This window comes from Babylonia areolata, chromosome 25 (assembly GCF_041734735.1).
Source record: "Babylonia areolata isolate BAREFJ2019XMU chromosome 25, ASM4173473v1, whole genome shotgun sequence".
Lineage (NCBI taxonomy): Eukaryota > Metazoa > Mollusca > Gastropoda > Neogastropoda > Buccinidae > Babylonia > Babylonia areolata.
In genome coordinates, this window is record NC_134900.1 from 34,820,560 (window position 1) to 34,837,696 (window position 17,137).

Consider the following 17,137-nt stretch of genomic DNA (forward strand, 5'->3'; position numbering starts at 1 on the left):
CTCTTTTCGGTAGACTGATACCATTTGTAAATGCACACATTTATTTTTAAACCAGTACTGTGAAATTACCATCACCATCTTCAGTGACATCGCCATCATTATGATCATCGTTGTAGTCATCCCGCTCTTTCTGTGCACAGAAAGACCCGCATGGCTACAGCTGCCACAATGGCAGGGTAAAAGACAGGCGCCAACAGCCGAGGGGTTAAAGCGTTGAATTTTCAATCTGCAGGTCCCAGGTTCGAATCCTGGTCATGACGCCTGGTGGCTAAAAGGCTGCATTTAATAACAAAAATACGGGGTTTTTTTGTTTGCCCCCCCCCCCCCCCCCCCACAGCAGTGTTGCATTCTATTACAAAAATACATAGTTTTTTTTCCCCCCCTCCAGTCACAACTCCTCTAGGGCGGGTGGAGCTTGACGCACACACCTGTTGGCCAGCACCTCCAGGTCAAGTTGTTCAGGGCTATCGTCTTGGTTCTAGAATGTTCAAAGATTAAGCACGTCACCTCTACCCCTATATCCATCTCCGGCTGTGGCATACCACCCCCCAGTCTCTTAACTCACTCAGTACTGCCAGTTCGCTGCCCTGACTTTCCTCACAGATGGCCCATTCACTTGGGTAAGAAATGAAATGAAATGAAATGATGGTGCTTAGAGCCTCGCTGACCACTAAGGCCATCTCATGGCTATTGCCGCGTTACTTGGGTAAGAAACAGAATTGCCAAAAAACAAGTATCAAACATTATGACCTGTTAATTTCCAAACTGATCAGCAACATAACCAGTTGGCTGGGGACAAAATTTAAAACTTCTTCCCTTCTCATGCTATCATACAGTGAGATGATGAAAGTATCCATACTTTTTGTTCGAAATTTGCACACACTGAGGATTTGTAAACAAATCCAGGAATGCAGAGTTTGAAACAGATTGAATTCAGAACATAATATTGCTCCAACAGGCTCCTTCATCTAATGCTGTTTTCTGCCCTGTGAGTGAAAAGAAACTGGGTCTGATGTCATTGTTGACACGCACTGTTGACATGAACCAGTCACCTAGGAAATAACTCTCCTGCTCACGAGCACAGCAACACTCTGCATTTATTGGTTGCAGTGGAGAGTGGAAAAATCAGTTTAGATGTTCTTAGCTTGTAATGTCAATATGCAAATTAAGCGCCACTCCAAAAATTCAAAACATTCTAAAGCCCTGATCAGGGTCCTTCATCTGAATAAGTTGTAAACAGTATGCCCTTGATTGGGGCCCACTGAACGGAACGAGTTAAAAAAAAAACCTTGGCATCTACTTACATAAAATGCTCTCCAAGGATGCACATATCGAACACTTATGCCACACTGTTCTATCAGTTACACAGGATAGGCAAATTTCGCTCTTTCTTCTCCACTGCCACTGGCAACAAACTTGCACGTTTTACGTGTTGGTTTTTACATTGTACAAGCAACTGAGCATATTTTACAAGGAAAGGCACAATATAAAGGCACTATATAAATTGGAGAGTAGCAGGACGTGTAAGGGGGTCAGCAGCAGCAGCAGTAGCGGTAGTAGTAGTGGTGGTGGTGGTGGTGCTGGTAGTAGTAGTAATAGTAGCTGTAGTGTGGTTTGAAGGGGTGGGGACCTGACTACCCCTCCACCCCTCCCTCAAGACTATCCATCACTTGTCACAAGAACCACAACACCACAAACAGCAGCAGCAGTAGTACTGTAGAGACGCGGAGTTACCCACCCTTTTCCGCGGCCCCTGGACCAGCATGTCTCCGTCCTTCCTCCACATGGTCACGTCGGCCTCCGGCACCAGACACTGGAACAGAGCCGTCTCCCCTTCCCGCACCGTCATGTTCTGCGGAGATCGCTCCACCGCTGTGTGACAGTTCAGTTCAGTTCAGTTACTCAAGGAGGCGTCACAGCATTCGGACAAATCCATATATGCTACACTTCATCTGTCAAGCAGATGCCTGACCTGCTAGCTGCGTAACCCAACATGCTTTGTCAGGCCTTGAGGGAAAAAAAAAGGAAAGAAAAAAGGTAAGCAGACAGACAATCAAATAAAATACAATGCAGAAAAAAACTCGAAAGAAAAACAGATAGATAAATAAATAAGTAAATAAATAAACAAATGTAGGAAAAAGATAAAAAATAAAAATAAAAAATAAAAAAAGATGATAAAGAAAGAAAAAAAAAGCCAGTGAGGTGACAGCCCTTCACTGACATCCTGACCTGTGAGCTATGTCTTATCTCAGTGAGGTGACAGCCCTTCACTGACATCCTGACCTGCAAGCTCTGTCTTATCTCAGAGAGGTGACAGCTCTTCACTGACATCCTTACATGTGAGCTATGTCTTATCTCAGTGAGGTGACAGCCCTTCACTGACATCCTTACACGTGAGTTATGTCTTATCTCAGTGAGGTGACACCCCTTCACTGACATCCTTACACGTGAGTTATGTCTTATCACAGTGAGGCGACAGCCCTTCAATGACATCCTTACATGTGAGCTATGTCTTATCTCAGTGAGGCGACACCCCTTCACTGACATCCTTACATGTGAGCTATGTCTTATCACAGTGAGGTGACACCCCTTCACTGACATCCTGACCTGCAAGCTCTGTCTTATCTCAGAGAGGTGACAGCTCTTCACTGACATCCTGACCTGCAAGCTCTGTCTTATCTCAGTGAGGTGACAGCCCTTCACTGACATCCTGACCTGCAAGCTCTGTCTTATCTCAGTGAGGTGACAGCTCTTCACTGACATCCTGACCTGCAAGCTGTCTTATCTCAGTGAGGTGACACCCCTTCACTGACATCCTTACACGTGAGTTATGTCTTATCACAGTGAGGCGACAGCCCTTCAATGACATCCTGACCTGCAAGCTCTGTCTTATCTCAGAGAGGTGACAGCTCTTCACTGACATCCTTACATGTGAGCTATGTCTTATCTCAGTGAGGTGACACCCCTTCACTGACATCCTTACATGTGAGCTATGTCTTATCTCAGTGAGGCGACAGCCCTTCACTGACATCCTTACACGTGAGTTATGTCTTATCACAGTGAGGCGACAGCCCTTCACTGACATCCTTACATGTGAGCTATGTCTTATCTCAGTGAGGCGACACCCCTTCACTGACATCCTTACATGTGAGCTATGTCTTATCACAGTGAGGTGACACCCCTTCACTGACATCCTGACCTGCAAGCTCTGTCTTATCTCAGAGAGGTGACAGCTCTTCACTGACATCCTGACCTGCAAGCTCTGTCTTATCTCAGTGAGGTGACAGCCCTTCACTGACATCCTGACCTGCAAGCTCTGTCTTATCTCAGTGAGGTGACAGCTCTTCACTGACATCCTGACCTGCAAGCTGTCTTATCTCAGTGAGGTGACAGCTCTTCACTGACATCCTGACCTGCAAGCTATGTCTTATCTCAATGAGGTGACAGCTCTTCACTGACATCCTGACCTGCAAGCTATGTCTTATCTCAGTGAGGTGACAGCCCTTCACTGACATCCTAGCCTGCAAGCTGTCTTATCTCAGTGAGGTGACAGCCCTTCACTGACATCCTAGCCTGCAAGCTGTCTTATCTCAGTGAGGTGACAGCCCTTCACTGACATCCTTACATGTGAGCTATGTCTTATCTCAGTGAGGTGACAGCTCTTCACTGATGAGTACTTGTCTGCATCTTCTTGATAAAAAAAATAAAAGAAAAAAGAAAAAAACCCAAACCTCCCAGCAATAACAAGAAACGGAAACAAAGCTCACGCAGAGAGCAGGGTTCCTTGATGGTGAGCCAGATGGACTGCTCCAGGAGGTCAGTAGGGGTCAAGGCCATGCAGGTGTAACGACCTTCATGCTGTTCCTGCACCTCCGAGATGTAGACCACGCCTCCTGGGTGCACCTCCACCCCCACCCGCCGGTCATACTCTGTCAGGATCCGGTCCCCGTATAGCCTGTTGGCACAACAGTCACCACTTAATTTTTTTTTTTTAATTAAAAAAAAAAAAAAAAAAAAGTACCTGTATAGCCTTTTGGCACAACAGCCACCACTTCTGTTTTTGTTTATTAATCCCAATATAACTTGTTGGAACAACAGTCACCACTTTTTTTTTTTCTTAATTGTCCCCATATAGCCTGTTAAAACAGTCACCAGTCAGTGTTTTTTTCCTCTTTAACAGTCCCCCTTTTAGCCTGTTGGCACAAGTCACCACTCCTTTTTTGTCTGTTTCTTTTCAGCTGTCCCTGTATAGCCTGTTAGAAGAACATCACCAGTCTTTTTTTTTCTTAAACAGTCATTGTATAGTCTGTTGGCATAGCAGTCACCACTCTTTTTTTTTTTTAAATATTGAGTCCATGTATATAACCTGTTCAGATAGCAGAACACTTTTAATAACATTTTTAACAGTCATTATATAGCCCGTTTGCACAGCTGTCACCAATCTTTTCTTAATTTTTTTGCCCAGCATTTTAAAAAAAAGTTCTAACAGTCCCTCTATAGCTTGTTGGCATGTCAGAAAAAAACATTTTCAGTCCCTTTATAGTCAGCTTAAAAAAAATATCAACAGTGCCTGTATGGCCTGCTGGCATAGCATTCATTTATTTTCATTTTTCAAAAATATCCTGCAGACCACATGACATCTACAGGTGCAATAACCAAATTGTTAAAGCGTTGGACTTTCCATCTGAGGGTCCCAGGTTCAAACCTCAGTGACGGCGCCTGGTGGGTAAAGGGTGGAGATTTTTCCTATCTCCCAGGTCAACATATGTGCAGGCCTGCTAGTGCCTGACCCCCCTTCGTGTGTATATGCACGCAGAAGATCAAATATGCACTTTAAAGATCCTGTAATCCATGTCAGTGTTCAGTGTGTTATGGAAACAAGAACATACCCAGCATGCACACCCCCAAAAATGGAAAATGGCTGCCTACATGGCGGGGTAAATAAACAAAAATAGTCTACACGTAAAATGTTACATGTCTGTCAGAGTGCTTATGTGTGTGCCTGAAATCTGATTGAATGACACAGGAAATGAATGATGAGCGCCCAAAGGCAGCCATCAGTCGCTCAACCCAGGTAGGCAGCCTGTCATGCAAATGACCCCGTGTTTGTAAAGCACTTAGAGCTTGGTCTCCGACCAATGATAGGCACTATGTAAGTATCCATATCAATCAATCAATCTACAGATCACATATGAAAAGACCACAGACCACACAACAGGTACACAGACCACACGACAGGTACACAGACCGTACAAGAGGTACACAGACCACACAACAGGTACACAGACCATACGAGAGGTACACAGACCACACAACAGGTACACAGACCATACAAGAGGTACACAGACCACACGACAGGTACACAGACCACAAGACAGGTACACAGACCATAGGGACACAGACCATACAAGAGGTACCATACAAGAGGTACAGACCATACAAGAGGTACACAGACCACACAACAGGTACACAGACCATACGACAGGTACACAGACCACATGACAGGTGCACAGACCACGTGACAGGTACACGGACCACGTGACAGGTACACAGACCACGTGACAGGTACACAGACCACATGACAGGTACACGGACCACATGACAGGTACACAGACCATGTGACAGGTACACGGACCACATGACAGGTACACAGACCAAGTGGCAGGTACACAGACCAAGTGGCAGGTACACAGACCACACAATTTTAATGGACCAATGACCACATGACACGTGTACCGACCACATAACGTCTGCCTCAGGATCGCTGACGGCACACTCCAGCAGAACACTGCTGTCGATGCTGACAGACATGTTGCCCGGCATCTTGGTGAACACCACGCCCTCACCCTCCCCTCTCTGAAACAACACCCCCGGGCCCCAAATCATCAAACTAAATCATGTTCTACCAGCATGGTTTATTTCAGGGCTGCACCTTCATCAGCGGAGCAACAACAACACTGACAATTTGCATCTGACATCTGCTCAGATGTGGTGTAGCATGTATGGATTTGTCCATACTCTGTGATGCCTCTTTGAGTAACTGAACTGACAATTTGTCTGTATTGTTGTCGTTTCAAATCTGAAAACTGTCTTTTGTCAATTCTGCTGCAAGTTATAACAAAACAATTTCAGCTTCAAAGATGTGTCAAAGCATGCAGACCAATCCATATAAATTACAAATTGTAACGAATAAAATGTGTAACAAATCAAATCTAAGACATCACACTTATAGAGATATCATCATAATGCACACAAAAGAAATTCAGTGTGAACCTTTTAAATTTTTTTGCCTAAGCAAAAGATGGGGGTTGTTTGCACTGATTTTCTTGTATAAAAATGCACTTACACACACAAACTCACATGTACACACAAACTTTTTGTCCACAAAACTGAGAAAGGAAAAAAAAGCAACACATAACTTTTTGTGTTTTTCTTTTTTCAAATAAAACTAGAACCATAAAACTTTTTGTCTTATACCTGAAAAATAAAGAAAACCACTACAACTTTTCATCTAACAACAGAAAAATACAGGAAAAAAGAAAGAAAAATGACTCACAGCGATGTGTCTCTCACACCGGTCTCCAATGAAGCCAGGTCGGCAGTCGCACACCACACCCACACCCTGTGCATCGGGACGACACACGCCGTCATTGGCACACGTCACTGTGTCACATGTCACCGCTTCTTCCTGGCACTGCGCTCCCGTGAAACCCTCCTGACACACGCACCTGGCGGCAAGGGCAATAGTAGTATTTTCAGGTGAGAGGGGAATATTTCTGGCAAAAATTTATTGCAGCGTGCAAGAACTTGTTAAAATTCCATAGGCAATTTTAGAGAGTGTGTGTGTGTGTGTGTGTGTGTGTGTGTACATGCATGGGCGCGTGCGTGTGCATGCGTGCGTGGGCGCGCGCGTGCCTGCGCACGCGTGCACGCGTGTGTGCGTGCGTGCGTGCGTGTGTTGTTTAAAAAAAAAAAACATCTTCCCTGACCAAGAAGTACAAGATAAAATTTACTTTTGAGACTGTTGATAAAAGTATCTCGTGCGTGCGTGTGTGCGTGCGCGCGTGTGTGTGTGTGTTGTTAAAAAAAAACCCATCTTGCCTGACTAAGAAGTACAAGATAAAATTTACTTTTGAGACTGCTGATAAAAGTATCTTGTGAGGACTATAAACAGTAAAGGGTCTGTGTAACTTATCTCCTGCCAGCTGTCAGAAAAAAGCACTTTGAAGAATCAACTGGTCCAAAGAAAAGATAGTGAGACTGTTTGGAAAGCCATTAACCAGCTTAAAAATAGAACTATGAATACTTCTTTAAATCCTACGAATGGTATATATCTGCAGAAGGCAGTATTTTCAGGTAAAAGCAAGCATTTCAAGCAAAATTTCATGTAACATGTAAACTTCATGTTATAACTTTTTCAAACTGCATTCCTATATATATATATATATGATTTAAATATGTTTGCAGAACAACTGAAACAATATTAAACTTCACACAACATAGCTTTTCAGCTATAACAAATAAAATAAAGATAATAATTTACAGAATTAGTATTAAAAAAATCTTATATATATATATATATATATATATATATATATATATATATATATATATATATACATACACAAGTGAACATCTGTACATGTTTGCATAAACACACACACACACACAAACTAAACATATAGATAAATATATATAGATATTTCTATCAGTATCAATGCTTATGTTACACACATACACATGTGAACATGTGTACATTGCTTGCACAAACACACACTGACCTCCACACAAACCCCCCATCCCTCAAGGCCTGTCGTGCACAAGACCCTCCGTTCTCACACGGCTCAGCACACCCAGCCTCTGCAACACACCGCAATATGTGAACCATGCTGGAGCAGCACTGGTGGAGGGTGGCCTAGTGGTCACCCACCCTACTACTATTACTAACAGATTGTACTTACATGGCGCAAACTCCTCATGCAATGCCTCTGAAACAACACACACATACAATAGTGCGTTATACCATATCTCTGCACATGAAAAAAAACATCACATATATCTGCACACCAAGACAATACTACAAGTTGCAAGTATGAACAAACACACATGCACAAGACAAAAATAACCCACTCACACACATGCTCGCGCACGTACAAACACCCACCCACAGACACACACACACAAACTACATTTCAGTAGAGGGTAAAGTGGGGAGGGTAGGAGGAGGAAGAATGCAAACATGAATTAGCTATGCTTCATCACACCCAAAGGCCTGTTTGAATAGATGTTTTTTTTTGGAAAGAGGACAGTGCTGGTAAGTGACACAGATCCAGAGGAAGAGAATTCCAAACAGAAGGTGCTTGATACTGAAAGGCCCTTTGGCCGAATGTCTTGGAAGCAAGTACCCACAGGTTTGTGTCCCAAAAAACGGACCAAATTTTTTTTTTTTTTTTTTTTTGGTTGGTTGCTGCCCAACCATCTGCACAGTTTCAGTGACATTACTCCCATGCCGCTCACTCCCAACCCGCCATACACAGCCACACACACACCCAGGCTCATCCATTGCAGTCCCAGCATCACCAGTCCACAGAGAACTGTCCCTGTTTGGTCACCAGGAGGCCACGCATCAGAGGAGACCCTGGACTGCTGCTGAGTCACTGACCAAGAATTTCACCACCCTCATCCACTAGGCCTTGCATGGTGGTCTGGGTGCTAGGCATTCACAAGGCAAGGCCATAAGTTTTATTTCATGTACCCAGTGATCTACTAGGCCTTGCACGGCGGTCTGGGCGCTAGTCATTCACAAGGCAAGGCCATAAGTTTTATTTCATGTACCCAGTGGGGACATTAAAGATTTACACACACACACACACGTCTTTTACACACATCATGGAAATAGAGTGTTGTTTTACAACAACACAAATTTTTAAGCAAAATATGTCCACTCAAGCAAACACACATTAAGATGTCATATTTCTCTAAAAATGATCCTAATTCTTTTCCCTACCAACAGACAAAATTCTGTCACAAAGAAACACAAATAGAAGAGAAAAATGATTTACGTTCTAACAATATTCTTCAGGCTGACAAAATAGAATTTAACCGTTACAGCTTTGTTTTTTGCCATTTTTCCAAAAAAGAGAAAGTAGAATAATCTATCAGCCCCTTTAAGGCCAGACACGGTAGTGAAATTTTGACCAAATCATGATTTTTTATGATTTTCGTTTTTTCGCATAATTTGCTTCTTCAACATCTAATCTTTATAGTCATTTTCATATTTTGTACTAAATCGGTCGCAAAAGGTGTTATATTTGCAAATGAAAGTTGCTTCCTGATGTTGATTTTGTCTGAATTTTTCAAACATCGTCCAAAAGTGTTGATTTTACACCTTAGCAACGTATACTTTCATTTCCCGAAGCCTATCATATCGCATATCAACAGAAACAGCGTCATCTTGTGAATGCACAGACCCGGTTCTTTTAGTTGTTGAAACGGACTATAAAACACTGCGAGCGATTTTACACACACACTGTATCGCGCGAACTTTCCCGAGTTTTCCCAAATAAGGGCATAGAGTACTATGACTGTGCAGTTTCATTGATGAGACTGACACCAGTGGAAATTTCAGCCAATCAGATTTCATTCCACTGGGCTCAGCCAGCCTTCGGGCACGCTCGGCTCCCTCCATCGAGAAGCCAAAATGGCCGTCCAATAACAACAACATGCTGACATGAAAGTGTTTTTTCTCGTCAATTGTTGATTATTTTGCCAGCTAAGACATCTCCTGGATTCATCATGCCTCGGCATAAGCAAGGAAAGAGACGATTGCACTTGATAGCTGCTGCAAAAGCAAAATGGGCCAAATGTGATGCGGCAGCGACTGAAAGCGTGGCTTCGAAGAAACCTTCGACATCAGACTCTGATAAAAGTGCGTCGAGAAGAAAGATGGAAATCATGAACCCTGTCGCATATAATGGTGAGGTGGAAGACCAGAACTGGACTTTGCTACACGTTTTCCAGCTGACCAGACTGATGAGTGACCTGAGTTGCCCAGAGTGCGGAGAAACGGGACTGTCAGTCAGTGTCCGAGAGAGGGAGAAAGCTGGTTTTGCGGCAAAGCTTGCCATGTGCTGCGATGGCTGTAGTTATGAAAAGTGCGAATTCTCATCCCCACGAACTGGATTCAATGACAAAAAGAATACAGGTTTTGAAGTAAACAACAGGATGACCATGCTGAGCCATGAACTGGGAGGCAGCTACACTGCTCTTCAAACCTTCAGCACTGTCATGGGACTACCAGGCATGCATTTGAAAACTTTCCAGGCCCATGACAAGAAAGTAACAGGTATGTTTGTGAGGTTTTTTTGATGGTTAAAAAAATCTTTATCTTTAACTGTGCAGTACAAATACACACAAGTGTGCACACATCCCTGCACTGATAACCGCTAGTGAAACATTACTCTGTCAACCACTGAATCAGTCACTCAGGCAAAGTTTTGCTTGTTCAGTCTTGATGTGTGTTTGTGTGTGTGTGTGTGTGTGTGTGTGTGTGTGTGTGTGTGTGTGTGGTGTGTGTGTGTGTGTGTGTGTGTGTGTGTGTGTTCATGAATGGGTGAATGCATGTATATCAGTTATGTGTGTAAATTATGCACAGTGTGTGTGTGTGTGTGTGTGTGTGTGTGTGTGTGTGTGTGTGTGTGTGTGTTTCATTGCAATATTATATATTTATGTATGTGTATATGTGTATGTGTGTGTGATATTTAGACTCATCACCTGAGGAAGGAAAGTAAACTATGTAAATGATATAGTTGTGAGCACAGCACAAATATCTCACAAACATTATGCATTTTTCAGCTGCTGAAATTGAATCAGGGTCAACACTCTTAGAACGCACAGCAGCTACAATCCAGCAGGCGTATGCAGAGACCTGCAGGGGGCACTGGATAAAGGTGAAAATCCAGTCATCAATATCAGTGTTTCATATGATGGAACATGGCAAAAGAGAGGATTCACATCATTGTATGGTACGCCTCCCTACGACGTCTCAACAACCGAGAGGAGGAGGCCAGGGATCCAGATGCCTACCAAGCAGGAGGACACTAGCTTGTAAGTACCCCCTTCCACTGTGCTCTCCTAAACTGCTCTCATATCAGGAGTATGGGAAAGCCAGACCACTGGAATGCGTCTGCCAATCTGTGTAAACCATTTCACGTTCTTTGTGAATTTGTCATCATGTGAGCTGTGAACTGGATTATTATTGGCCACAAAACACTTCAATTTTCAACTTCTTCTCTTACCTGGTGGTTGCTGTGCTGTGGATTGACATGCTGGGTGAGTAAATTGTACTCTTTTACCACTTGTGCTAAACAACACTCAGCCAGTAAAGTTTCTGTTCTTCTTTCTCCGTTTTCTGGGTTTTCTGTTTTTCGCATGCTACGCACATTTCAAATGGCTAAAACTTTCACAAAAATAAACACAGAGCCTTAAAATTTGGCATGGTGCTTCTTTAAAGTATGGTGCTTAAAAGTACGCATTGCTTTTTTGAAACAAAATGTATAGTTATGTTTTATTTGAATTTTATTTAGAACAATCGGTGCAATATAACTGCGTTGACCAAAAAAAATTCTCAAAAATATAAATTTGTCATTACATCAAAAAGCTATCCGTACTTTTATAGATATTAACATTCCTAAATTAGATCAGAAAACAGATTTTGGCTAAGTGCAATTGAAAAAAAGCCTTAGGCTTTTAAAAATTTTTGTTTGGCAGCCATCTTGGACTGTTTCCATGGCAACCGGAGGTCCAAACACCAAAAAAAGAATAGTTTTGAACTTCCCAGTAAATATACTTTCAAAGTGTAATACATTTTAAATTAAGGCAACAAACACCTCTGATATGAACTTTACTGTAGTGTCTGGCCTTAAGGTCTTCTGCCTGTGCAGTCATCCCAGCCCAGCATGTTTTGGCCCGACTGCATCAACAGGAAGGGATGCTTCCCTTCAGGCACAATTTATGACTGAAATATAATTTTGACACTGCTAAAGTTTCATGAAAAGGGATGCAATGTTTTATTTGTAGGAGCTACCTTTAAAGTAAAGCACTGAGCACTTGCTGTGCAGTACGCCGTTCACGTTTTGCCAAAGCGATGCTGAAAACCAGATAAAAAAACAACAACCAACAAACACTAAACCTCAGTTCGAATTACTCCGCGAAACTACGCCTGCCTGTGAGGAAGGAAGTCTGTTCCAGTTACTTCCCTTCCCTAGCAGTTTAATGCCTACTAGCGAGCTGACAAAACCAGTTCAAGCAAACCGGTTTCTTCGTCCCAGTGCGATTCAGGCTCAGGAAGAGAATTATCTTCTGCGGCGTCCGCAGAGCACTTAGGCACAGAGGTGAATGAGTTTACAGAGATTGGTGGGGTTCTGAAACATGACACTTGAACATTCATGTCTGCACAAAATATCTAGTGCAAACGCTTTATCGCCAACTCCATGAAGTTCATGTTCCAGAGGAAAGTATTCTGTTTTAACATCCCACCACACATTCTGTCTTGACGGGCGCTCCATCAAGTGCTAGGATAAAGATTGTGACCGACTGCAGTGAAAGAAATACTCCAGGTACTACTTAACTCATACCATGATTACATCCCCTATGGACCTGGTACAAGTATTCTCACACCAAAACTGTTCTCATTTCATTTATTCTTGCTTGGTACAGTTGGCATTCTATCTAAACTGAACTCATTTTATGGATTCTGAAAACATGAAAACACAGCTTTTTTCTACTGATTAAACAAACAAGGCATTGATTTTTGCCGTGTTAGTGAACCACCCTGTTTTGAACTGCAGTGGTCTCACGTAGCACTGGCCCAAGGGAGTTGTAGCAGGAATGAAGTCACTGAGGGATAGGAGGAGTTAAACTGAGGAGTGATGTCATACACACACAACCAGTCATTTCCTCTTACAGACACACAACCTTCCACTCCTTTCACTTTCAACCTTACCCGTGTCCACAGGTGCCACAAAGAAAGTGCCCAGGTAACCCCCGCCGTTGATGGAAATATCCGACAGAAACACGACCTTGACCTCTGTGCCCTGCAGGGTCACCACCCCAGTTTTGGGACCAGTGTTACAGAGAACCACAGAGTCTTCCTCCGAGGAGCTGGAGTCGTTTGATTCCATGCTGTTGACTGTGGTAAAGAGAGAGAGAACATCAAAATAATTCATATTTCTTGTTTTAGTATCTTCAATTCTGGGACCTATTTAAGCAATACTTTTCAAGCCACCGTGTTTTATTGTTGTTTTTTGTTTACATTTGCATGACTGGAGGGCATAAAACTAGAAAAAAACTGATTTATTATTGACACAGAATCAATGAACACAGCTTTTGCTGACCTGGCAAAATGGCTGCACATCAGTATAATGAAAGAATCTATATAACCCTTATAATTGAGCCAAAAAAAGAAGAAAAAAAGGGCCACAACAACTGTTAAAAGTAAAATCCCTTCAACTATGCGCAAAACTTCCCATTAAAACAGGTCCCCTAATTCAGGATACTAAAAAAGGATATTACCATACAGTAATACCAATATTAATAATAAATCATTTTTACACAGTGCGTAATCTTGCAAAATGCAGCTCAACACACAGCTAATACTTCAGACAATGCACTATCACAAATCCATAAACCACCACCCACATTCAAACACAGCCTGCAACATAAATACACACACACACACATATATATACATAGATATATATACTGATATATATATATATAATACTCTTTGATTATATATATACACACACAATCTATGACTCTCAGTAGGAGGATAGCAATAAAAGCTTTGAAGCCGATAGTCTGGACAGCAGTTCTGATGGTCATAATTGGATACAACTATCATACATACATACATACATATATATATATATATATATATATATATATATATATGCAAATACATATATATAGAATACATATATATATATATACTGATATATATCGATATACATATATATAAAAAGATTCAAGTAGTAGTAGTAGGATAGCAATAAAAGCTTTGAAGCTTTTAATTAAAGTTCTTTCTTTGTTTCATTAACATATTTTGGTAGAAATTTGGTCATGGTTCAACACTTCATTGTCCTGTGTATTTATTCATATTAAAAAATTTTTTTAAAGTTCAGAATTCCATGGAATCATCCAGCTGATTTTTTAACGAATTAATAGATGGTGCTTGATGAAGATGAAGTGACAGTTCCATTCTACACATTAGTAATTGAAGAAAGAAATGTATGTAATAATAATAGATAGTACTTATATGGTGCAAACTCAACCTGAAATGGGCTCTAAGCGCCTTACATAAAACAACATGTACATATACAATAGCGCATAATAACATACCTCTGCACATGAAAAAACAACACATGTGGTGTATCTATCCACCAAGAGGTATGAACAATCAAATCAAATCATGGTGCTTAGAGCCTCGCCGACCACTAAGGCCATCCCAAGGCTATCGCCACGCAATATGTATGAACAATCACACACACACACACTATCAGACAAAAAGAAAACGAAAGGGTTTGGCGGAAGAGGGGGCAGGGGTGTGGGGTTCGTCGCTGTTGTGTGTGTCAACCATTTCTACCCACTGGCAATGAGAGTGAGGGCGTCGTAGGAGCAGTTCTCTCCGTCCTCGATGTCAAAGAAAGAGAACTCCAGCACGAAGGAGCTGACCACGTCGCTGCGCAGCACGGTGACACAGTGCCTGTCGTGTGGGTAGGGGTCCGGGTACCCGGGGCTGGAGATGTTCCCTCGCTGTGACGTCAGCACCTCGTAACAGTCTGCACATCCGTCATCATCGTGTTCATAATGATAATAATAACAGTGACAATCATAACAGTAATACCCCCAAAAACAGGAGTATGGCTGCCTACATGGCAAGGTAAAAACGGTCATACAAGTAAAAACCCACTCATATCCATTCAAGGGAATGTGGGAGTTGCAGCCCATGAACAAAGAAGAACGGTAATAAAAACCATAATCTGAATCCTAATCCTAACTGCAATACCACTAATAACAATAAACATCTTAACCTTAAAACACACACACACACACACACACACATATATATATATATATAATTCTGTTCATTGAGAAGAGTTCCCTCCATTCATAATGTTCAGCAGTTAAGTTTTGAGTTGTCAGACCACAAAGCTTAAATAAAATCTAAACTAAAAAAAAAAAAAAAAAAGGTGGAATCCATTCATAGCAATCTCTCACTCTCTCACAAAATGTCTCTCTCAAGTCCATTTTACTTTCTTTATTCTGTTTTACATCAGAGAGAAAAATGCACAGATTTGCATCTTTCAAAAAGTTGCTCTGTGTGTGTGTGTGCGTGCGTGTGTGCTCATGCATGTGCATTTTTATAGTGCGTGTGTGTGTGCTATGTATGTGACATTAGGCCACAAATGGTGTGTGCACTGACATGTGCACGGGCTCGTAAATAAATGTACCAGAGTATATATGCAAGTGCCCACACACATAGATCAAAGAGGAGACTGAAAACAACCAGGTTCGTTTTCCAGTGGTGTTGTACTCTGCACTATACTGGAGAGATTGAAAGACCACTGGACAAATTTTTTTCAAGGAACAACCAAAAGCGACTCGCCTTTCCATGAGCATCTTCCATCACTGACCCACACCACTAGGACAGGACATTGGTGCTGTGCAATAAAGCCCATTTCAGAGGAGGGTGTGGGGGGGGGAGTTAAAAAAAGCTGCTCAAATGAAGAAGAAAAAAGCCTGGCCTCGACTGAGAGACAAGGGCCTGGAACTCCCTCCAATTTATGATACTTTGTTGCCACACAATGGTCAGGTGCCTGTGGCCAGGAAACTTTAATACAGCAGTGAACTTGGTTCACTCACAGCCTGTCCAACCCAGGACTTTCCCGTATCAGTTCCGCTGGTGAGACACCACTGAAATATTCAAAAGTGTTGCAACTTTTATGATTTCAAGTCGAGAAAAAACCTTCTGCTGCATGTGTACCATCCATGAATCTGAGAATCTTAAAACCAACGATCGTTTTACCTTGATCCCCTTCAAAGGGCTCAGAGGTGGTAGCGACAGTGGTGGTGGTTGTCGTGGTTGTGGTGGTGGTGGTGGTGGTGGGAGGTGCCACAAAGCGATAGGTGGCGCTGAAGCCCGTCATTTCCACCGAGTCGTCGGCGATGAACTGAATGAAGATGGACGATGCTGAAGACAGGGTGAGGGGGGGCGTGGCTCGACCGCAGTACTTGTCTCCCATCTGCTGAGCGCCTGTGTTGTTGGACCAGTTTTATTTGTGTTTGAATAATTCGCACATGCACATGCACACACAAATGCAAACACACACACAAACATGTGCACACATGCATGCATGCATGCATGCACACACACTCATACATGCACATACGCACACACATCTATATACATACATTAACACCGCAAACACACACACACTTACACACACCTTCAAGCATACGAACAAGCAAAACAAAAACAAAAAGAAAAAAAGAATATACTGATAATAATTCATGTTTTTGTTCAGGTTGCTCGGTTTCAAGTATGCACACTCCAGAGGCTGTATTCAAGAGACCATCGTGCCTGCATGTAAATGTGTATTTGCGGGTAATCTGCCTGAGGCAAAGCAAACTGCCCTAAGGTAAGCAATATCCCATACTCATGAACACAGGAGCCTACCCGCGGGTCTACAAAACCGAAGGCAATTCACCTTTACTATCTGCCAAGGGTGACAGCCCACAAAGCAGAGGTAAATATGGCGAATCCTTCTGCTGTGTTGGTTTTGCTGAGAGAAAACAGGTGTTTTGTGGAGAGACTGTGTCTTGAATGCGACCCCTTATAGGTTGATCTTATCCTTTGTTCGCTTGACAGTCAAACTTGACGTACTGAGACTGGCAGACGTCATTAATTCCATATGATTTACATATGTAGCTGCGAAGTGAGTGTACTTGCAGACGATAAATATCAGAATTCTGACATTCTATTTTTGCAATCAGCAGAAAAGCAGGCAGGACAACGTGTCAGAATGCAAAAGCAGCCCCCAGATTCGACAAGCTGTCAACTCTGACCAATGCTTTG

At 42.4% G+C, this 17,137-nt stretch overlaps 1 protein-coding gene across 1 annotated transcript in view; it reads right to left on the minus strand.

Moving 5' to 3' along the window:
* Positions 1–17,137, minus strand: part of LOC143299901 (mannan-binding lectin serine protease 1-like) — a 38,125-nt gene that overhangs the window by 8,581 nt on the left and 12,407 nt on the right. The window contains exons 6-13 of the mRNA XM_076613403.1: positions 16,088–16,315; positions 14,649–14,840; positions 13,004–13,189; positions 7,782–7,860; positions 6,557–6,728; positions 5,741–5,856; positions 3,768–3,955; positions 1,739–1,872 (exon numbers count right to left, since the gene is read on the minus strand). Coding sequence (XP_076469518.1) covers positions 1,739–1,872; positions 3,768–3,955; positions 5,741–5,856; positions 6,557–6,728; positions 7,782–7,860; positions 13,004–13,189; positions 14,649–14,840; positions 16,088–16,315 — 1,295 coding nt within the window. The remainder of the gene's footprint in view (positions 1–1,738; positions 1,873–3,767; positions 3,956–5,740; positions 5,857–6,556; positions 6,729–7,781; positions 7,861–13,003; positions 13,190–14,648; positions 14,841–16,087; positions 16,316–17,137) is intronic.